Source organism: Oreochromis niloticus, linkage group LG3 (genome assembly GCF_001858045.2).
Source record: "Oreochromis niloticus isolate F11D_XX linkage group LG3, O_niloticus_UMD_NMBU, whole genome shotgun sequence".
NCBI lineage: Eukaryota > Metazoa > Chordata > Actinopteri > Cichliformes > Cichlidae > Oreochromis > Oreochromis niloticus.
In genome coordinates, this window is record NC_031967.2 from 71973056 (window position 1) to 71996358 (window position 23303).

General features: G+C 41.7%; 3 protein-coding genes across 3 annotated transcripts in view; all 3 read right to left on the reverse strand.

Moving 5' to 3' along the window:
* Positions 1–23303, reverse strand: part of LOC102079798 (uncharacterized) — a 113002-nt gene that overhangs the window by 70216 nt on the left and 19483 nt on the right. The gene's annotated exons all lie outside the window — the stretch shown is intronic.
* Positions 1–23303, reverse strand: part of LOC102081673 (uncharacterized) — a 93214-nt gene that overhangs the window by 50541 nt on the left and 19370 nt on the right. The window lies entirely within an intron of this gene.
* LOC109201475 (zinc finger BED domain-containing protein 1-like) lies at positions 4341–5526 on the reverse strand. Its single transcript, XM_019357178.2, has 3 exons — positions 5176–5526; positions 5013–5081; positions 4341–4917 (listed from the first exon to the last, which is right to left on the reverse strand). The coding sequence occupies exons 1-3, from the start codon at positions 5386–5388 to the stop codon at positions 4555–4557; spliced, it is 645 nt and encodes a 214-aa protein (XP_019212723.1). The 5' UTR covers positions 5389–5526; the 3' UTR covers positions 4341–4554.

The following is a 23303-nucleotide window of genomic DNA, read 5'->3' on the forward strand; positions in this document are numbered from 1 at the left end:
ACTGCTTCGATCACCTGCTTCCAGACTCATCCACAAACAACATCCTTTATTTCGACACATACGCACAGCACGATCACGCACAATCATGCGCTCAACGGCAGCACATTTACATCAGACAGACAGCGCACACAGTATAGGATACACACACTTAAGTCAAGCGTACTACTCATATTAGTAAATATGCACACACATAGTCAGACTCAGGGAGCATCTCGCCACACATTTTTTCTCTCTCTCCTTCTCTTTATTTATGAACAAGTGATGTATTCTCTCCACCTGTCTAAGCCACACACACAGCATACACCACTAGTTATACAAACATATCTATGGGTGAACTAAGATTCGTTACATGGAATGTAAATGGAGCTGGCTCCAGAGAAAAGAGGTTAAAAATATTTAACCAACTCAAAAATCTACAGGCAGATGTTGTCCTTTTACAAGAGACCCACAGACCTCTTAGAGGTTCGAATGAACTTAAAACACCTGAGTTTCCTAATGTGTTCTCAGCTTGTTATAATTCTAGACAAAGGGGAGTAGCAATTTTAATACATAAAAATATTAATTTCACAGTACTCGATACAGTTATAGATCCAGAGGGCAGATTCTTAATCATTAAACTATCTATATGTGATAAAAAGCTATGTATTGTAAGTGTATATGGTCCAAATGTTGATGATCCCTCATTCTTTCACGGTTTTTTCAGTGCACTCTCTGAATACTTAGATGGCACACTTGTTCTTGGAGGCGACCTCAACCTTGGACTAAATGAAGAAATGGATAGGCTCAATACAGCAGGAACTCAGCGCAACTGGCAGTCCACAAATATAATCAAACAGTATATGAGCGACTTTGGTCTTTGCGATGCATGGCGCTCCCTTCACCCCACCAGTAAAGAATATACTTTTTTCTCACATGTTCATCACTCCTACTCTCGTCTGGATTATTTTTTGGTCAGCAGCTCACTGCTGAGTGACATTTCAGACACTGAGATTCACCCTATAGCTGTCAGCGATCATGCTCCTGTATCTTTAACACTGATGCACAAGAATAATACTACGCCAAGTAAAAACTGGAGATTTAATACATCACTGCTTAAAGATGAAGACTTTATTAAATACTTTAAAAAAGAATGGACTTTATATTTAGACTATAATGACATTCCCGGAACATCAGCTTCTGTTCTATGGGAAGCAGGGAAAGCTGTGATGAGAGGTAAAATAATTTCTTTCTCATCACATAAAAAGAAAGTAGAAAACAAAAATATTCAGGAATTAGAAAAAACCATCAAATCACTAGAAGAAGCCTACGCGTCCCACCAAGATCAGGAAACATTGAACAAAATACGCAAAACAAAACTAGAATTAAATGAGATAATTGATAAAAAAACAAAATTCTTAGTACAAAGACTACGCTTACAAAATTATGAACATAGTAATAAATCCGGTCAATTTCTAGCAAACCAGCTAAAAATAAATAAAGAAAAAACCACTATATGTGCTGTTCAAGATTCATCTGGGAACACAATATATGACCCGAAACAAATAAACAACATTTTCAGGGATTTCTATAAAACGTTGTATTCACCACAAATAAACCCATCTAAAAAGGAAATTGATCAGTTTTTAGACAACATAACTCTCCCAAAATTATTAGACTCTCAAGCAATGGCACTGGATTAGCCACTGACACCAGGTGAACTCCAGGAAGCCCTGATAAGTATGGCCAATAATAAGGCTCCAGGTCCAGACGGCTTTCCTGCAGAATTCTACAAAGAATTCTGGACGATTCTAGCACCAGGTTTTTACAGAACGTTGTTGGAAATCAAAGAAAATGGCAGACTTCCATCAAATATGAATTCTGCAAACATAAATCTCCTGCTAAAACCAGGCAAAGACCCTGTATATCCCTCAAGCTATCGTCCAATATCCCTTATAAATGTAGACCTCAAAATAATCTGCAAAGCTCTCTCAAAGAGACTAGAGAAAATAACCCCCCTCTTAATTCATCCTGACCAAACTGGATTCATAAAAGGTAGGCACTCATCAACTAACACACGTAGATTACTTAATTTGATAGACTACTCATACAGTAAAAACCTTGAAACTACAATATTATCTTTAGATGCAGAAAAAGCATTTGACAGAGTTAACTGGAAATTTCTGTTTGCAACTTTACACAAATTTGGTTTTGGAACCTCTTTCATCAACTGGTTAAAAATATTATATAATTCCCCAACAGCTTTGTCAGAACAAATGACCAGACATCCTCCAGCTTCTGTCTCCTGAGGGGCACCAGGCAGGGATGCCCACTCTCCCCTTCACTGTTTGCAATTTTTATCGAACCACTAGCAGCAGCAATTAGACAGAATTCAGTAATTAAGGGCATAAAATGCAAGAACGTGGAACATAAAATCAGCCTTTATGCGGATGATGTGTTACTCTTTCTCCAAAATTCACAAACCAATATCTCTGGGGTGATTGAACTGATAAACTCTTTTGCAAGTATATCAGATTACTCAATTAACTGGTCAAAATCTACAGTCCTTCCGATTAATTGCTCCTTCCACAATTCCTCTTCTACTCCACTGCAATCGGGAAATATAAAATATTTAGGTATTAATGTTTCTCCCAAGCTTGCAGATCTAACTAAATTAAACCATATCCCACTTTTAAAGAAAGTAGAAGGTGATCTGGCTAGGTGGAAATGTCTACCCATATCACTCATGCGGGTTGCCGCTATAAAAATGATGGTATTACCAAAAATAAATTATTTATTCTCAGTGATCCCAACTAAACCACCGCAAGATTGGTTCAGATCTCTAGATTCATATATGTCCAAATTCCTTTGGAAAAATAAGCCCCCACGTATAAGCTTAAAAACACTACAAAAGACCAAGGATAAAGGAGGATTAGAAGTACCTAACTTTCAGCACTACTTCTTAGCCAACAGGCTTCAGTTTATCTCAGGATGGCAAAAACATACCCTCGTAGATGAACCTTGGCTAGATGTAGAACAAGCACTTTGCAATAATCTAGAGATTTCAGATCTACCATTTATCAGCTCAAACATCCAACGACATGAATGCTTCAAAAGCATCAACATCAGCTCCTCTCTGACAGCATGGTGGGAGTTTCTGAAGCTGAATGAGTCTTCATTAATCCCATGCAAACGTACACCTATCTGGAACAACCCTGACATATTACAAAACAATAATATGATAAACTTTACAGATTGGAGTAGTAAAGGAATCAAATATTTAGAACATATACTAGAAGGAACAGAATTTATTTCATTTGACAGACTAGTTATACAATATGGGATCAACAAGAAAAGAGTTTTAGAATATCAGCAAATTAAATCCATAGTAAAAAAGAGATTTAAACCAGGTCAAGTTGAACTACAAACACCACCAAGTGTGGTTCAATTTCTTACTCTTAAAACCCCCCAAATTACTATCTAAAATTTACAGAATGCTTTCTAAAACAGATGAATCAATATCACTTCCTATTGCAAAATGGGAAGCGGATTTATCAGTTAACTTTGACCAAAACTTCTGGTCTCAGATTTGCTTAAAAACTTTTCATCTAATTAGAAATCCCAGTCTTCAATTAATTCAATACAAAATACTACATAGAGTGCACTATACAGGCCATCGGATGTTCAAGATGGGCTTTACGTCTACCAACAACTGCTCACACTGCCAAACCAATTCACCGGACAATTATATCCACGCACTTTGGTTCTGTCCACCAGTTCAGAAGTTTTGGCGCGAGATATGTGAAGACTTATCAAAGTGTCTGAAATGTAACATTCCAACTTCCCCTTTAGTGTGTTTGTTGGGCAGCTTAGATAATGTCACTCCGGAAAAGAATATAGCCCATATGGTTTTCACTGCCCTATGCATAGCCAAGAAAACAGTCCTCATGAACTGGAAAAATAAAAATAATCTTAATTCTAACCAATATAGAAATTATCTATTAGATCACATTAGTCTTGATACAGCCTCTGCCACCACATCAGATCAATTGCTCTGGGCTCCTTTGATCAGCTCCATCACCTGGTGGGGGTGGGGGGTCTTAGTTTGGTCCCACCTTCACTGTTGTGATTGGTGTGGGGGTAGGGACAGGCTTAGGGCATCGGGGGGTTCCCCGGGAGCATCTTCCTTGGGGGGCTCAACCCGGGGTAGCGGTCATGGCCAATTAGGGGCTCTGTTGGCTCTTAGGTGACGGTTTCCTCGTGGCTGCGTGCAGCAGGGCTAGGGGAGGGTCTGTGCTGACTAGGGATGGGTATCGTTTAGGTTTTATCCAATACCGGTGCCAAAACGGTACTTTTGAAACGGTGCCGGTGCTTAAACGGTGCTCGAACCGGTGCTTAAAAAAATAAAGAACACAAACTTCATCCAAAAACCTCTTGCGTTTTTATTTTTCCCAGTAATTTTTTTTAAACAAAATTATAACAAAGTTAGCCCTTTCTGTCAATAAAACATAACTTCTTTGGTTGGAACCAGTGCTTAAACAATTGAAAACACAAACTTTGTCATGAAACCTGTGATGTTTAGCAGTTTTTTTGCAAGAAGATAATCATATTAGCCTTTTCTGGAGCTATACGGCATCGCTCTTGGCTGATGGCATGCCCAGCACAAGAGAAAACTCTTTCAGAAGGCGTTGATGAGGCTGGGACACACAAGTATTTTTCTGATAGGGCAGATAAATTGGGGAGTGTATCCCTCTTACTCCACCACCAGGCCACAGGGTCTTGTCCAGAGGTAATTCCTGGCAGTCTTTTGTATATTTGAAGCTCCTTCTGTACCTTCTCTGTGATTGAGGGGACTCTACCCGCTTGAGAAGCAGCCTGTTGAAGCTCTCTGTCTTCATCCTCAAACAGCTTTTCTAAGGGTGACTTCTGGACCTTACTTAGCTGAAAAACAACAAAAAAAGATGTGTGAGGTTTGCAAAATAAATAAAGATCACTTTTAGAATGTAGTGGTTGTGTTAGAAAAAATCTGAAATTACATATTGTTCTGGCTTGTCCATGTCAGCATCATCCACCTCGCTGTGTGCTTTGGGGTCCTCAGTGGGAGGCTATGGACACACAGATAGTAAAAGAGCATTCCTTCAACATATAAACTACATCATGATGCAAAAGGACAAGACTGTACACACACAGTGAAAATACCTGTGCAACTGCTGCTGTGGCATTTGCAACTGCTGCCTTCTCCAACCTGTCCCAGATGTCAGTAGCTGCCTCACCACCTAGCCTGCCTTTAAAACGTGGGTCCATCATTGTGGCCTCCTTCAGAAATTTCTGAAGGTTTTCATCCTTTAAGTAAAACAAGATATAACATAGGAGCTGATACTGAAAAAAGGTAACCCTATTTTTCATGCGCATTGATATTGTCTGCAAATACCTGATATCTTTTCTGCAGACTACCCCAGACTTTCTCTTTTATTGAAGAGGTGAAAACACTGTCTTCATCACATCGTCTGAAATGTGCCTCCAGCTTGGCCAGAATGGGGATGATTTGGCTGCATGTGGGTGACTTGTCACTTGACACACACATGGTTGACGTGTACAGGACTTGCATGCACTTAATAAACTCCTCAGCCTTCATTAAATCGGTGTGCGTGAACCTTTCTAGCCTGTTGAAAAATATTCAAAATGTTAAAGGTAACTGACGTAATTTAGCTCTTGCAAGTGATGCTCATGTCATTCACTTACTTGTCCTTCTCCATAGGCTTCCTCAGCCGTAGATCCAGAGCAGCTGCCTGGATTGCATCAAACTGCTCCATAAATCTCTCCACCATCAGGAAGAGAGAATTCCAGCGCGTCTTAACGTCCAGAATGACATTATGCTCTGGCAAATCTAAAGCACAGATAGACACAAACATATTTTAAATTACTATAAAAAAGGTAATATTAATAACAATACTTCTTGATATGTAACTACATGCGCTACTTACTCAGGATTCGCTGCTTTTCTCTGAGCACAGTTTTGCTCAAGGATGAACGTTTGAGCCACACCACAACTGAACGGATTTTGGCACACCAGCTGGAAACTGCAGGAATGTCATACACCTTTTGTGCGGCCAGGTTGAGGGTATGAGCAAAGCATCCCACTTTTAAAAAGTCAAATTTTTTCAAAGCAACATCCATGTTGCAGGCATTGTCTACAGTGGCAGCAATTATTTTCCCTCCCAAGTGAAATTGCTCCACAACACTTGATATTTCTTTAGCGACAACTGGACCTGTTTGTGACTCATAAACTGCTTCAGTGCTAAGCACATTCTGCTTCATTTTGCCTTTGTAGATGTAGTGAACAGTCACTGTGAGGAAATGGTCCTGAGCAATACTGGTCCATCCATCACAGGTGATAGCGACCTTGTTAACCTGTGCCAAATTCTGGATGAGGTTGCTTTTCTCCACGCAATACCAAGCAGGTACAAGTGTGTTGGATAGATCATCCCTCGATGGGGGCTGATAACTTGGATTAAGGGCAGTGGACATCTCCCTGAATTAAAAAAAAAAAAAAAACACAAAACAAAACAAAAAAACAAATTTAAAAAAAAAGAAAGTGTTTTTGACTTGAAATTTAATTCTTTTTTTTCGGATAAAATAAATAAAACATATAAACCAGTTCCCAGAATAAACAGAAAATACATTTGAATTTTCATTAATTTTTTTCTTCCAGATAAAAAATAAAAACATATAGCTCACCTTTTATTCAAATATAGTTTACTTATAATATTTAGAGAAGACTTACAAAGCTAAGCAGCTATGAACATATTAACCTTTACAGTATTATACAGTCTATTTTTTTTTTTTTTATGTAAGAGTAATACAACATTTTTCACCTGAATGATGGTGACTCCACCGTTGAAAATGGATGGAGATCTTTGACTATAAATTTTGTCACTGCCCTATGAATTTCGTCCACTTTTTCTTTCGTCATTTTAGCCTTTTTGGCCAGGGTGAAGGGAGTATCTGCCATCAAACAAGAAGACAACTGCATGTAACTACGACGGTGTTTGCTAGTTCACCTTACATGCATTAATGTAATAACGTGGTTAGCCTACTCAACGTAAATTGCACGAACAACATTAAGCTACTCACCCAGAGAAGAACGGGTGCTGCTGCCATCATCATCATCAGTTATCATTTCTGCTACACTGGCAGGGCTAGGGGCCGGACTCTCCTCCTCGGGTTCTTGGATGTTGCTAACTCCGAGAACAGGCACCACACCCGCAGTAGATGTGCTCGGTGTGATGTCTTGCTGCAAGTTATCAAATGCGGTGCATTTTTCGGCTTTTAAAAAAACACCATGCGACGCCATGTGTTTCATTAGATTTGAGGTGTTACCTCCTTCGCACATTATTACCTTTAAGCATTTGTTGCAGGCTGCTGAGTTTATATCTTTTGCTGTGAAGTACAGCCACACTCTCGAGCGCTTCAGCTTCGGCATTTTAGCTCTGCTCTAAAAAAAACCCTGTACATACCTGGGCCCGCCTACTATCCTTGGAAAGGAAGTGATTGGCTAGATTTCTCAGGGAAAAAAGCACCGAAATGAAGCACCGAATTGTGCGCTGCTTTTCGGTCTGGTTACTACCGTTCATGTCAGCACCGGTTCCACAATGGCACCGGACACCGGTACCCATCCCTAGTGCTGACGGACGTGGGTTACTGACCTGGTAGCCTGGCTGCCCCTGGGTGGGTCCGGGATGGGCGTGAGGTTCTGGGGGCGCTCCGTCTCTGGGCTGGGGCCCTGGCCAAGCCTCAGGGGCTTGGGTCCTGGTTGGTGTGTTGCCGGGGTTGTGGGCGGGTGGGTGTATGGGGCCCAGTCCTGGCGCAGGGTGCCGCCTGTGCATCGAACCACCTGGGGGGCTCTTCGACTGGTGGGGGAGGTTGTCACATCCTGCAGGAGCCTTCCTCTCTTCAGGAACTCTCTCTGCAGGAGGGGGAGATACAGGAGAGGTGGAGGAAGATCTCAGCCTGGGCGTCTATTGTCTTGTGTAGTCTGGAAGATGAGTGGATGATGGGGTGGGTGCAGTTTTCTCTGTGGTGGGGTCAGGTGGACTGTCCCGGGCTCTGTGGGGCCGGGCGGCGCTGCTGCGCTGGGCCCCGGTCTGGATGGGCCTGAGCCCCCCCTTTCCCTGACGGGTTGCAGAGTATGGGGGTGCCTACTGGGGTCAGCGGGGGAGCTGACCCCAGGGAGGGGTCACTTGCCCCTCCCTTCCTTCCCTCCCCATCTCCAGCTGCCTCCTTCTTCCCGCTCCACCACAATCACCCACACATGCAGGGCCTTGGGGTAGGGGTGTGTCACCAGGGTGCAGAGGAGACACCCCCCCCCCTCTGTCCCCTTCGGGCTGCCTCTGCCTCAATTTTATCCCACAGCTTAGACATTCACATTACTCACACTCTCATTACACATACATATAGGATCTTGGGGGTGGGCACGCTACACGGATTCCAATCACGACCAGGGTGTACACCTCACCCCTGGCGTCGCTGCCCACCTCTCAATTTTAAATACACGTAGACATTGAGGGCTAGCAGGAGGGGCTATACGCTTACCTGCTGCTCTGGCAGGTAGCTCCATGCCCTCCTGGGTTTTAAATGCACCTTAGAACACACATACATCAACACTACATATGAGCGGGTGGAGGGAGGTTTGGAGTCTTCCTACACCCCCGTTCTCTGCGGCCTGCTGGAGCGGGGGGGCTAGGAGGAGGAGTTGGCCGTCCGACTGGGGTCTGGAATGTGGGGCCTCCCTGCTGCTGCGGAGTCGGGGCGGTCTGCTTCTCCCCACCGCAGGGAAAAGGGTAATACCACCTGGGTCTGGGCGCAGTTTCCCCCTCCAGGGGCAAGGGTACCTAGACCTGGGGCTTACAGTACGCTTGGGGAGTGTGATTGTGTGTACAGTGTCTCTCTATGTCTGTCTCCACGTTGGGTGAGTGTTGAGAGCATGAGGGTGGGAATGGATGTTTGTATCTGTGTGTGCCTGTATGTCTGTGTCTATATGTCAGGTTGGGTATCAGACCCCACCTCTCTGGGGACATCTCAGGCCCTCCAAGGTTTGGAGGCCCATCTCCCCCCACCACTTCCCCTGCCGGCGGCAGACGCCCTCAGACATCGGTGCATTGGTGGTTCTTTGTGTCAGGGGTGGGCGCCCGGGTACCCACCGGCTCACTCCTTGGCGGCTTGGAGCCTGGGGCTCGCTCGGGCCACTTCGGGGATGGGGTGCCCTCGGCCTCTCGGCCCGGGGCTCGGTCACTCAGGCACAGCTGGCTGCCGGCGGAGCTCACGGGCACGTCACTGCAACCCCCCTGGCTTCTGCTCCGCGGCTGCTGAGTGACCCCTCATCTGGGACTCTCCTCAGCTCTTTCTGGGATAGTGGTGCGGCTGCCCCTCTGTTGGTCTTCCTTGGTCTCTTGTGTTCTGGGGGCCTCTGGATGTCTGGAGTTTTGATCTCCTCCATACCTGCTTCATGCCCTGGAGGTCGGGGCAGTGGCCCCCCCACACCCTCTAGCAGATCATTACATGAAGGAACCTTTTAAAAACAAGCGCGTTCATGCTCACAGGTGTACACACGGGTGATCACACACACAAACTACACCCTTTTGGGCTCCTACCTCAAAGCACACTGTGCGCTGTCGATCTCACGTGCTGCACCATAATGTTTAATATTTAGTATTTACTGTCATATTCCCATATATCATTGTGATCTTGTTTATTACTCTCGTTTTCTTCTGCTTGCTTTCTTTTTTCTTTCTCAACAGGTGATCCAGGTGATCGATATGTATTTTTTTGTCTGCTTATTCTGTTGGTTTTTGTTTTTTGCCCTTTTTCCCCGTCCCTCTTCTCAGGTTTTTTTTTTCTTTCCCTGTTTCTTTCTCCCCTTTCTTTCCACCAGTCAAGTCTGTCCCGTATTCAGCAAGTGAAAATAAAATAAACAATAAAAAGGTGAATCAGATGGACCATTACGGCAAGGCTGGGATGGTCCATTTGGTAAAGTAAATCCGTTGGGCATCTTTCTTTGCCTTTAGACAATAATTCTGATGGCAAAAGAACCAAACGGGACAGGTTAAAAAAAAAAAAAAAAAAAAAAAGGATGTAAAGGCACTGAGAAAAAGGTGTTTGATAAATCTATCACTGAGAACCATTGTTCTTTTGGAGTAACTTGATTCAGTATAGTGTGAGGATTTGCTACTACTGGTGGTATCATCTCAGTAATTTCATTTATTGCTCGCAGATCATGTACCAAATGATACTTTCCAGTATTAGCTTTCTTTACTGGTAAGATTGAAGAATTGCAGGTAGCAGAATTAGTCTTTATTAAAATTCCTGCTTTCTCCATATCCTTTATCACTGGCTTAATCCCTTCTGTTGCTTCCTTAGATAAGGGGTATTGTGGTCTAATGGGCCTGTGGGATGAAACAGTCTGTACTGTTACTGAATCTGCGTTTTTTATTAATCCCACATCAGTTGGTCCATTCGACCACAATGTAGAAGGTAAACTTTTAAGTGCTGGCTCTTCTTCAAGCGAGAGAATTTCTCATTCTTGTGTGCTGTCGTGCAGTTGAGCGTTGGGTGTAGTTCTTATCACCCAGCCAAGTGTGTATCTCATGCACCCTGTTCTTTTACCCTGTGCCCAACCCTCTTCCTCTGTAGGTGTATATTTATCATTTTCTACCTTTTGCACGATGTTACCTAATTGATACCATTGTGTACCTGCTGTTTTTGCAACGGACACATGGGGTTTTGTGATCCTATTCAGTTTTCTTACTGGGTCTGATTGGATCACTGAGCACACTGCATTTCCGCTTTTTGTGACATATAAATGTTGCAAAGTCAGATATGGGCTTTTTAGGCCGTGCACCTGTTTATCATACAGAGGGTCTGGGCCTGGGGTTTGTTTATAGCGCAGAGTGTTGTGATACTCAGTTGGCTTCATTTTTTCAGCACTTGAGGGGAGATGTTTTTCAGCTGCTTCTCTGAGCTGTGTAAGCGGTGGCAAATCTAATGAGCAGTAGTAGTTTGGCTCTCCTTTTCCTTCCCTCTGATAGGTGTCTCCCTCTGCTAACATTATTTCTGCTGTCATGCCTGTTTCTGTGGGGACAACTCCTATCCCTAGTTTGGTCATTGCGTCTCTTCCTAATAACTTTACTGGGCAGGTTGGGTCTATTATACATGGCATGTAACAGGAGCGTTGGCTGGGTTTATACAAAAATGTCAGTGGCATTGTTAGTGGCTGGGTTTTTACATGCCCTGACGCTGTTTTCACCATCATTATTTCTCTAGAAAAGGTTGTGCGTGGTGGTTCTGCCTTAAGTACTGTTTTACAAGCTCCTGTGTCACACAACACTTGCAGCTTTTTGCCATTTACGTAGACCGTAAGTGTTGGCTTTCCGTCCAGCAAACTTACTAGTTGATGAACGTTGTATACTTCAGCTTCATCCTGTTCTAAATTGTTTTCTACCTCTCTCTGTGTGGTGGTTGTTGTTTGTGTGATGGCAGCTACTGTTGTTGAAACTAGTCATTCTGTGTCTGGTGCCTTTTGTGTCTTGCAATGGCGTGCAAAGTGACCTTCTTTCCCACACCTCCAGCATGCAGTGCTAGAGTCAGCATCTGCGGTGTGTGTGTGTCTGTGTCTCCCTCTGCCTCTTGCTCCTCCTCTATGCATTCCTCACCCTCTCTTTTGGCCTCTGAAAACTCCCCTGTAGTCACCACTCCCACTAAAAGCTGTAAAAGCAGTGTCAGTGTCTAGGGCAAAGACTGAGGCCTCTTTGTTTTTCACTACTGTCTGTGCATGATTAGCATATTGAAGCGCCTCATCTACTGTGCCTGTATCTGGTGTCACCCAATATTTTTCTACATGAGACCTAATGTGTGGTAGCAATCCTTTAATAAAAGCACGTTTAAATTGTCTGTGAAGGTTCTCAGTCATCCAGGTCATCGTAGTCAAAGGAGTTTGCAAAGAAAAGCGTCTGGACTTCTTTAAGTTGCTTGAAGACGTTTCACCTCTCATCCGAGAAGCTTCTTCAGTTCTAAGGTCAAATGGCCGAGAGTCCCAGATTTAAACCCAGTGGGAGTGTCCCCCCAAGGAGGGACAAAGGACCCCCTGGTGATCCTCTAATCACACCTTGGCGTGTGAAAGGTTTTTTGTTAATGTAATTTCTTGTTTCAGAGCAGCTCTCAGCTGGGTAACAGCTGAGGGATTACATTTCCCTTCCCAGCTACGGTTTTTAGCTTTTCGTGGATTTCTCCACCTATTTGCACTTATTCTACCTGCTTCGGCTTGTTGTTTTTCTAACCATTCCTCATCAGGTGTTAATTTTGCTTGTTTATTCCCCATTTTCAAAGATTTTGCTGGGCCGTCACTGGCACGCTTGACTTCAGAGTGGTTGCTGATACGGCCTTCGACTTCACTTCTAACAGTGAAGCGGTGTCAGTTTTATGAGACGAAGCTCAACCGTTCTCCTTTGTCACCAGTACGTGAGCCTCAAGCAAAGAAAAACAAAATAAAACAAAATAAAATAAAATGGAAGTAGTTCAGCAGCGTATTGTGCTGTAAAATCAACTTACTTCCAAACACACATATACATACACACAGATAGACATTTGCGTGCTAATTTGTCACGAAGTATTTCACGGTCACTTCTAGAACCACTCTAAACACAGTTCCTTGTGGCGAACTTAAACCTTATTTGTCACGAGGTATTTGACGGCTACCTCTAACCTATTTTGCGCATTTCACAAAGTAATTCTGATAGGTTTGTAGCTTGAACCTATTCGCTGGAACGTTGAAGGCAATGTGATTACACAGCAAGCAAGACACGAGTAGGCAACATTCTTTATGTTTCACGTGCACGGGAGAGAACTGGACAGGCGCCGTTCCTTCGCTTGACCCCAGTTGCTCTCGTCCGCTCTCCCGTAACACTGCTCTTTTATTGTGGTTACATGAATATGCATAGGCTCATTAACATATGACATAGGTATACATGTGAACAAAGAATACCTTGTGTGTGTGTGTGTGTGTGTGTGTGTGTGTGTGTGTGTGTGTGTGTATATGTGTGGGGTCAAAATGTGACCCCGTGAAGACTCCCCAAAGCTGGTGCCAGGAGTCTAACGGTACATCTGAACAAAAGGCTCTTAGACTCAAACAGATATACGTATGTTTGCTATACCATATATCAGCAAGAGAAGATACGACCTCTCCTAGGAGGTGTGTGATCTATGCCAGAACACTCTGAAGAGGAGTGAACACACTCCCCTCTTCATGCTACACAGAGTTGTTACAGACTATTAAGGATCAAACCTCCTATCACTACACAATCAATTATATACTTCTAAGCATATATGAGTAAATATTTCTAAGCATAAATGGCAATAAACAATACAAATCTAACAAATTCCGGCTACAGTAAACCTATTTTGCGCATTTCACAAAGTAATTCCGGCTACAGTAAACCTATTTTGCGCATTTCTTAAAACCTTCTCGGCGGTTTTATATATCAAAATAGTGTTTCTCACCCTCAGACGTCTCACTGGTGGTTCGGATTGTCAGACTGAATCCCACCGCCGTGGACCAGACTAAAAACACCGGCCCGGACCCGAATTTTAACGTCCCAGGTCTTTCGGCCTCGTCTAAGTGGGCTGTGCACAGACTTCGGTGCTGGCTTCCCACGGCGTCAGGAAACAGTGTGCCAGATCCTGGAACAGAGTCACAGATAACAGTTCTGATATTTCTGATGCGGCTCTACGAAGGACCAAAATAAATGTCAAGAGATGTACTCTAAGACACTTCTTCAGCTTAGAATCAGAGAGGAGAAACACACAGTTTTACTTGCATGCAAGGGCAGCCACAGAGCACTCACACTTGGAGTGAGGGCTCCGAGACTCACGCTCTGCCACTGCCCTGGTCTTTATTTATACACAAGAAGAGTAATACGTTTGTTCAGTGGAATGTTGATACGTGAGCATGTGCGGATATGTGTGTGTGTGTGTGTGTGTGTGTGTGCGCGTGTGCGTGTGCCAGGAGAGGCTCCTCTACCTGGTACAAAGTGAAACTGCTTATTAAGCTCTTATCTAGCAGGTACTGCTCCTTCCCTGCATGATAACGGGTCACAGTGAATCAAAAACAGTCTGAGTTATAAAGAGGTCATCATGCAGTATTCTATCATATGCAAACTTATATTATTAAAAGATTATACTGACTACTAAGTACAATTTTCTATTGACACAAATACATTAAAGAGGGTAGATAGGAGCTTTTAATGTTTTAATCACATCATTACAAGACTTGTCCACAGGTGGCTTTTTCCAGTTCTGCATCACATATCTCACATATAACTATTATAGTTGAATCCTTAGAACTCAACAAAAACTGTTTAATATAGTCTCCAAATCTAGGTTACATTTTTAGTTACATCTTTCACTCACCTTATCCTACTGCTAGCAAAGGGTGCACTGAAAGCAGGGCAGTATGTAACAGATTAAATTCAAGTTAGAAAAATTAAATCGTTTACTTGTTAAAAACAAAAATTAAATCAATAATTAACAAAACGCTAGTCCTATAAATGTAATATGTTTGAATTTTCGCCTAGTAAACTTTTTTTATTTTCCAGAGTTCGGTGGAAACAAGAAGAGAGGTCGCAATCCATTGCCTGATGGTGTATCTGAAAGAGAAAGAAGAGGATCTCTTCAGAGAACAGCTGGTAGGTAAATCTCACATTGTTTTGTGTAATATTTTTAAATGGCACATAAAATACCGACATGTTTCTTTTTAACCTACTTGCCAGGATGATGAAGAACAGTTCCCAGAAGAAGTGGTAAAGATCGTAGTCACCAGACGTGCAGCAGTGTCTCTTCCAGCCGTCGCTAAAATTGTGATTGAAGGAACAGCTGTTCTGGAAGACCTTGATGTGCCCAGAGCATGTGCCTTAATGATGGGACTTATATGCGCTCTCAATCTGAGCTACCCCAAACAAGTAAAGAACACTCTAGAGGTACTCCAGAAGGTGTTTCTGGAACTTGATGGGCTTAAAGCCAGCCCACGGGTAATGTCTCTTAAGTACAAACTTCTGTCATAAAACAAATTTAGGCTGCAATATTCAGATGCGCTGATGCTTGTGTTTTCTATGCAGTCTTGGACAAGTGTAGTTTTGAGAGTTCATAACACATATAACCTTACCGTTGGATTGTTGCGTTGTTAAATATTAAAATGTTTTGTAATTTTATTGATTCTGTGATATTTACCAAGTTGATAGGTTAAAGTTAATGTTTAATAATAAGCAGATTTGCAAAAACAAATTGCCTCACGTTGCAATGTTTGTTTTCTGAGGTATTTTAAAAGGGTGTGATTTAAAATTATTGTTATTTAGAAGACTTATATATATTTAATATACCTTTACAAATCTTTATAGTGGTTCTCAAAGTTGGTCATCAGGCCCCACTGCTCTGCTTGTTTGTGTTAATAACTAAACACTGTTGATTGGCTGGTGTGTTCAGTTAATCAGAAGTTGTAGACACCATTGTGGAGTAAGAAAGACGAAGTAATTTGGTATGTTTTAGCTTTTGATTCAACGCACCTTGTCCAGGTAATAAACATGCTACATTTTCTTTTGTTACTGAGGTTGTTTGTGGAGGAATTGTACTGAAATACATTATTGTTTTTGCCCACTCATTTATAATTAAAGGGCTGCTGTAATGTTTGATTTATGTTGTATGACACAGAAGTGTATTACTTCAAAAATGTTATGCAATAAACTGTTTCAATAATTTAAATGGCTATGTTTGCATGGATAATTGTGAGTAGGATATATGTAAAAAAGTAAGTTAGAGTAACTCAACTAATGTAATTTGTCAACTCAATATTACCAGAAATTCTAAATTAATATTAGGTTGCTTAAACTTAATTATGCTTTTAGAGGTCAAAGTAAATCATGTTGGTTTGTTGAACCAGTTGAGTTAGCCAAACCTAAAAATTACTTGTTGGATTTACTTAATAATATGCAAAATTTGTGTTTTATTCCATGTTTTCCCCTGCCCGTTATGTCCGTGCTCTCTCTCCTCCTGTCTGAACCTCTGTTCTTCCTGTTTTACTTTGACAGTCTCCCGTCAGTGTTGCGTTTACTCCTGCCATGTCTTGTTATGATTATCAGCGTCACCTGTGTTCCCCGTGTGCTCCAACTTACCTCGTTAACCCTCTGTGTATTTATGTCTGCGTCTCCCTCAGTTCTGTGTCGTGTTCTCCCTCATTCATGGCCATGTGTTTCTCTGTGTGCTAGTGTATTGCTTCCCAGTATAGTTTCTTATCAGTTTGTTTCGCCGTTTCCCTCCAGCAATAAAGCTGTGTTTTGAGTTCATTCCTGCCTCTGTGAGCTTGCGTTTGGGTCCGTCCAAATCCATCCACTTCCTGCCTGCCACACAGCCGCAACCATGACACCATCTTATCAAAGCAGCTTTTTGAGACAGTAATCCATGCCTTTGTTACATCTAAGATAAGAGATAAGATAAACCTTTATTAGTCCCACACGTAGGAATTTTCTAGACTCTATTATTGTAATGCACTTTATTGTGGGGTTATTGATGCATCCATTAGGCGTCTGCAGGTTATGAAAAATGCTGCAGCGCGTCTTTTAACTGGAACAAAAAAGTCTGAGCGCCTTACCTCCATTTTAATTTCACTCCAGTGGCTACCTTTACATTTTAGGATCCTTTTTAAAGTTCTCTTTTTTTGTTTTTAAATCTCTTAATAGCCTGCCCCCCACCTCTCAGAGCTACAACAGCCATATACACCTTCCCACTCCCTTACTAAGCATTAATTTGCTTTGGCTGTAGCAGCTCCAAAGTTGTGGAACAATCTGCCCTTGCACGTTAGACAGGCTTCTTCTCTTTCTGAGTTTTAAACTCTTCTAAAAAAAATATTTATTTTCTTGCATATTTTTAAGAGATTTGTACATGTACAGAATTTTGTGAAGCCTGGTTTTATTTTAAAGTGCTTTATAAATAAAGGTGATATCATACGCTATGGTAAAGTTAAATTAATAACTATAATTTACAGCTAAATAACAGCAGCCATTATGAAGTGTTACCCACTCAGTTCCTTTCTGTTACTGAATGAACTCACACTTGTCACCATCAGCCGTTGCTGTGTCTGATTTGAGTATCACTCCCTCTGGTGGGCTGTACAGGTATTACAGGTGAATGGCAGTAGGTTTTTTGTTGTTGTTTTTGGTGTTTTCTTCAGTTTTGTAACTAGAATTTAAATCTACCTTAAAATATTTATGATTAAAAGTTATATTTAAAGAGAAGTGAAAATAAAGATCAATCCCAGCTGTGCTTAGATGCACTACATGTTTTCATTGGTGGGAAAATAAAAGAGAGCAGGAATCAACAGATCTAAAACTGGAAAGATTTAATTTTAGTGTTTCATGTTGATAAGTGTCATGATTAAAATTATGCATAACAGATTAAAATCACAGATTTAAATGGGGTAATGTTAAATGTGCAAATAGGTTACATAAGTTTTTCCTTTAATGAATGCTTCTTTCATTCAAACAGTTTCATCTTCTTCTTTACTGGCTGAAACTTTTGTGAACACTCCTCTTCTGCTTTTAAAAAAATCGTTTCCTCTTCCTGAATGAAAGCAATCCAGAGGTGTGTTGTGTGACATGGAGAGCAGCCAGATAACATATGTGGCTTGTTGGCAGGATTATTTAATCTCTTAGTCGGTTCAGGCTGAAGATTAACTTTTTAGATGTTTATGCTATGTAGATCAACATGAAGATTTTGGATTTGTTTGTGATCCTCCTGTACGGTAAGAAAAGCTCCCTTTAGACTTATGAAACACACACACATATTTACACAAGCACACACATGCTGGTTTTGCTTAAATAGCAGTGAGACAGGTTTGTGCATGTTGATCGGGAAGGTGAGTTGTCAACTGCCACAAGCTGGTTTTACATAGTTAAAGCCAAAAGAGGGAATTTTTTTTTTGTTTTAGGACCAAGTGTATGTTTGCACCAGACTTTTACCATAAGAAGTATGTAAATGGGAAAAAAACTGAATTTTAGTCCTGATATTTAAAAAAAACAAAACAATGACGGGACTCAAACACAAACACACTGAGACGGAGTAAAATCCAGCTGCAATCCAGGCCAGAGTTATGAACAGTAAGACAGTCAGTGGGTAAAATATCACAGGCAAGGGGGAGAGATGACAGACAAAATATAAAAACAGCAAAGGTACACACACACACACACACACACACACACACACACACACACGCGCACACACAAATGGCATCATTACAGACAGAAACCTCATAGCTTGTAACTTCTCTTGAAAACTTGAACACTTTTAAGCCGTCCAGCATTTTAAACACCGCATTTAAAAAATATCACCTTTAAAAAGACCTCTGACTTTCATTACCATGGAGACATTTTGTTACATCACCCACACAAAAGACACAAACAGTTTCACTGTTTAGCTGTTCATGCACCCGTTATATATTTGAATACAGGTGTTATACATGGTTCATCAGGGTTCTAGACATAAATTCATTGTAAAAGGACTGGTAGAGAGAACATGTAGACTAGAACGTGACTTTCATCCATTAAAATGAATGTTCTCAGTCACCAAATGTCTTGGAAATAGTCTTTGAGCTTGAAGAATCCCCGTCTGTCACTGGTGGGCAGATAAACTGAATCCATTGATAGAGTCATCTTTGGATGTGTATCTGAGGCAAACAATCAGATGAAGCAGGTGGTGGTCAGCCTCCCGATCAAACCACACCTCATCCAAAGTTTGGGCATGGAGGTGGTCACCACGTACAAGCTACTGGGTGTTCACCTTAACAATAACCTGGACTGCTCAGAAAACACTCAGACTCTGCGCCAGAAGGACCAAAGTCGACTGTGCTGACAGGCTGAAGTCTGCAGGACAATATTGTGGACGACTGCAATCTTTTATGCAGAGCTCTCCTGTGGAGGTGGCAGCAGGGAGAGGGACAGGTAACAGCTAAATAGACTGGTGAAGAGGGCCAGCTCTGTCCTGGACAGTCCGCTAGACCCCATAAAGGAGGTGGGTAAGAGGAGGATGTTAGCCAAGCTGATGTCTATTATGCACAACATCTCTCACCCCTGCATAAGCGTGTGGATGGAGCATTGTCACAAGTCCTTCATCCCGACAACTGTACAATATACACAGGATAAATACTCTTTATAAATGCGTGTCTATTACCATCACTGCCACTGCACTTTATGTACACATAAAATGCCTTGCACATTGTTGTGGAAATTTCTTAACAAAGCCGGCAGACACGATGAGCGGTTAAAACCCAAAACTTTATTTCCCATGCATGAGGAGAGACGTCAGTCAGGGGGCACTGAAAGTAGTCTCTGACAATGAACAATTCAAGTTCCTTTTATACACAGTTGCAGAACAAAAGGCTTTTACAGTTGCAGTTCACACCTTGGCTCTAAACAGAAAGACCCTCTATCACTTGTGTGAATCTCCCCCACTCTGGGGTCAAGTCTTCCTGTGTGAGCTCCTGGCTGCCGCCTCCTCGGAGACATTCACCAGTTTCTCACCGTCTGTTTTCCCGGCGTGAATGAGGTGTGAACCAGACGTACTAAACTAAGTAACATGAAAGCATTTCATCAAGACAATACATTAAAGAGAAATCCCACAACCCATACTAAACTAAGTGACATGAAAGCATTTCACCAAGACAATACATTAAAAGACAATACACTAAAGAGAAATCCCACAACAACATACATGCAGAAAAATACACCAAGGCATTTGCACAGAATCTTTTTATTATTTATTTTTTCAATTGTTATGGTTTTCTAATGTCTCTTCATTCACCTTTTCTTCCTGTCGCTTGTGCTGAATTTCCTCTGTGTGGAGTTAACAAGGTCTGTGTCCATGTCTGTGTCCTCAGTATCCCAGTGTGCCTCAGGTGTGGAGGTGCTAGAGGGGGCGGAGTTTGTTTTCCTGCCCTGTGAGTTCCCCACTTTTAAAGAAAACGAATCCACAGCTGTGTGGAGTCGCTATGACCTCAAACCCTCCACAGTTCACCTGCGTCGACAAGAAGGCGATGACCTTCAGAACCAAAATGAGCAGTTCAGCGGCCGAACATCCATGAATCCCGGCGCTCTGGAAACTGGAGACCTCAGTCTCACTCTGAAAAAGCTTCAGCTGTCTGACAGCGGCAGCTACACCTGCACCGTCCGCAAGCTTGGAGTAGAACTCGGTCAGTCAAAAGTGGAACTGCAGGTTCAGAGGGTCAAAGGAGGAGGTCAGTGCAAAGAGATTCAAAATCACATGGAGTGTCACATAGTTTTAATTGTTTTATGTTAACATCATGTAATTTTCATGTTTTCATTGTGTTATAAGTTCCCATCAGTGTCACAGTTGCTCAGGTTGTCCTGGCTGTAGTTGTAGCTGTCATCATCTCTGTCATCGTGGGTGTTGGAGTTTACTTCAGACACTATTTTAAGGAAGGTATGTTGTGTGTGTGTGTGTGTGTGTGTGTGTGTGTGTGTGTGTGTGTGTGTGTGTGTGTGTGAAGTGTTTGCATTGTCAATAATCTGAATCGTCCCTAAACCTCAGATTTATTTTATTTGACTTGCAGTGTTTTCTTCTTCTTCTTAATCTATTAGTTATGTTAATAGGTTGTTTTAATCGTCTCCTTTCTTTCAGTAAAACATGAACCAGTGTATCCCCATGTTTCATGTTCTTAAGGAATACTCCAGCGCATTTTACTAAACTGACTCCTCTCTCTCATTTAGGAGCCTTCCTGACGACAAATGGCAGCTATTTCAAAGTCAAAGTCAAAGTCAACTTTATTTGTCAATTCTGCCACATGTACAGGACATACAGAGAATAGAAATTTCGTTACTCTCAAACCCAAATGAACATTTAAATATAAGAGAGATTAAAAATGCAAGTAAAATAATTAAAAAGTAAAAATTTAAATAAATACAGTACAATATTACATATAACAAAAAAAGCTATACAATATACAATATACAATATTCAGGTAAAAAATGACATTGAGTGTAAACCAGGCAAGGTAGTGCAAATAGGCAAATAGTGCAAATGGAGATTTGGTAATGTACGGTAGGAGATAGTGTAACAACAAAGTCTTATGAGGTAATGGCAGTCCAATGCTCCACAAAGTGACTAATAACTAGTGCAGGCCAGTGAGTGAGTCAGAGAGTGAATACTAGAATACTCTCTAGAATACTAATTGAATTACTCTTTGCTCCCCTCATATATTTTACATGTCAAACATGGGGGCTTTGACAGACTGCGTGCACAAATCATTATTTCTTTTTTTTTCTTCACAGTCCCACAGGTGGATGTGGATTCGGGGGTGGAGTCTGTTCAGCTGCCCTTTATAACCACAGTTCACCGACGTGAAGATGTAACTGTAGAGTGGACTGACAGCTCCAACAGGATAGTCCACGTGTGTAAAAACCGTTCTAAACACCTTGAAAAACAGCACTGGTTTTACAGAAATCGAACAATGATGAGGAAAAACCTGCAGATAGCTGTGGACCTCAGCCTGACTCTGAAATACCCGACAAACAGAGACACAAACACCTACACCTGCACCGTCTATGACAGGGGGGAAAACATCCTAAAGAAGAAACAAGTGAAGCTCTATGTCAGAGGTGAGTGCTGTAGATAAAAGATGAAGATGGTGAGTCATGAATTGAAGAGCTTGGTGATAATCTGTCCCTGAGGTGAACAGGACTTGATGAGTGAGCTACAGTAAGATCTTCTAGTTTAGGTTTTTCAACCATTACTTTTTTATCAGCTCAAACTAAAGATGTGACACAAGTCCAAGAAATTGAGGAGTTTAAGAGAAATTTTAAAAGATGTCATTTTTACAATTAAAATAATTTTGAATGAAAATATTATAATGATAATGTGTTTTAGTCAATGTCAGCCTGAAATCTAGATCTAGAATTTTGAGGATCCGAATTTTTTGAAGGAAACTCACAAACTCCTCCTTGTTAAAATGCTGCACGTTTTTATGAGTCTGGACCTGCAGAGATGACAACAACAGTTCATTTAACAAAAGTTCATACTAATCTACATGTAGATAGGAGATATTAAGTAGGTAAGCTCCCATGACAGTCTATTAACATTTCCAGTTCGGGTCTAGGAAGTGAAGATAAAGACAGATGGCACCTCTTTCTACAAAGTTGAGGAGTTTTTGGTTCACAGTGTACAGAGCCTGACCTGGACTGTGTGAAAATAAACAAAATGATAAGTTTCTTCCCATAATTGATTTAGGACACCAAATATAACACAGTCTCTGCTCAGTGAAGCAACGGGACAAATCTCAGACTGCAGACAGTCAAACATGTTTTCAGTGCAGATGTTTCACTTTATCCAACCAAAATGCTCTCAGTGCTGATGATGCTGTTTTCAGCTCATTTTGGTATTTTTTTTTTCTCCTTTCAGTCCCCCTGGTGGATGTGGAGCAGGGGGTCGAGTCTGTACAGCTGCCCTGCAAAACCAAACCTCACCTGCCTAAAGACAGTAAAGTGGAGTGGACCTGCATTTACATCCGGACCACAAAGGTCCACATGTATGAGAACGGGTCTGACCAGCTTGAAGAGCAAGACCACTTTTACAGAGACCGAACGAAGATGAATGAAGACCTGCTGAAAACTGGAGACCTCAGACTGACCCTGAAATACCCCACAGACAGAGACAACGAAGTCTACACCTGCACCGTCTACAGCAGGGAGGGAAACATCCTGCTGAAGAGAGAAGTGAAGCTTCGAGTCAAAGGTCAGAATTAAAAGTTATTTTTATAGCAACAAATAACAACAACAATTGCATTAAGGCACTTTACAAAGATTTTACCACTGAAATATTACTAGCATTTTTAGTTATTTTCCAGTGATAGAAAATCAGCACTGCTCAGTGTTAGTCAGTGTTAATCGTTAACACTGACTACTGTAAATATACTCAAAAGAGTGGACACATCAAGGCCGTAGACTTGGCATGGACGGAAGGGACATGTCCCTACCAATAACCAAGAACTCCCTGAAAGGCACAGCCAATCACATTATCCATATTTGTCACATGACGTAGGACTAGAGAACGTAATTCAACTCTTTTTGCACTGCTAGGTCAATGAGATGTGACAGATCTTATTTTTTTCTTTCTATCGGGTTTGTTTTTCTTTACTCGAAGAGATCAAATTATTGGTGCGGACAATTCAATAATCACTGGATATTGGTGGGGACATGTCCCTTCCGTCCATGCCAAATCTA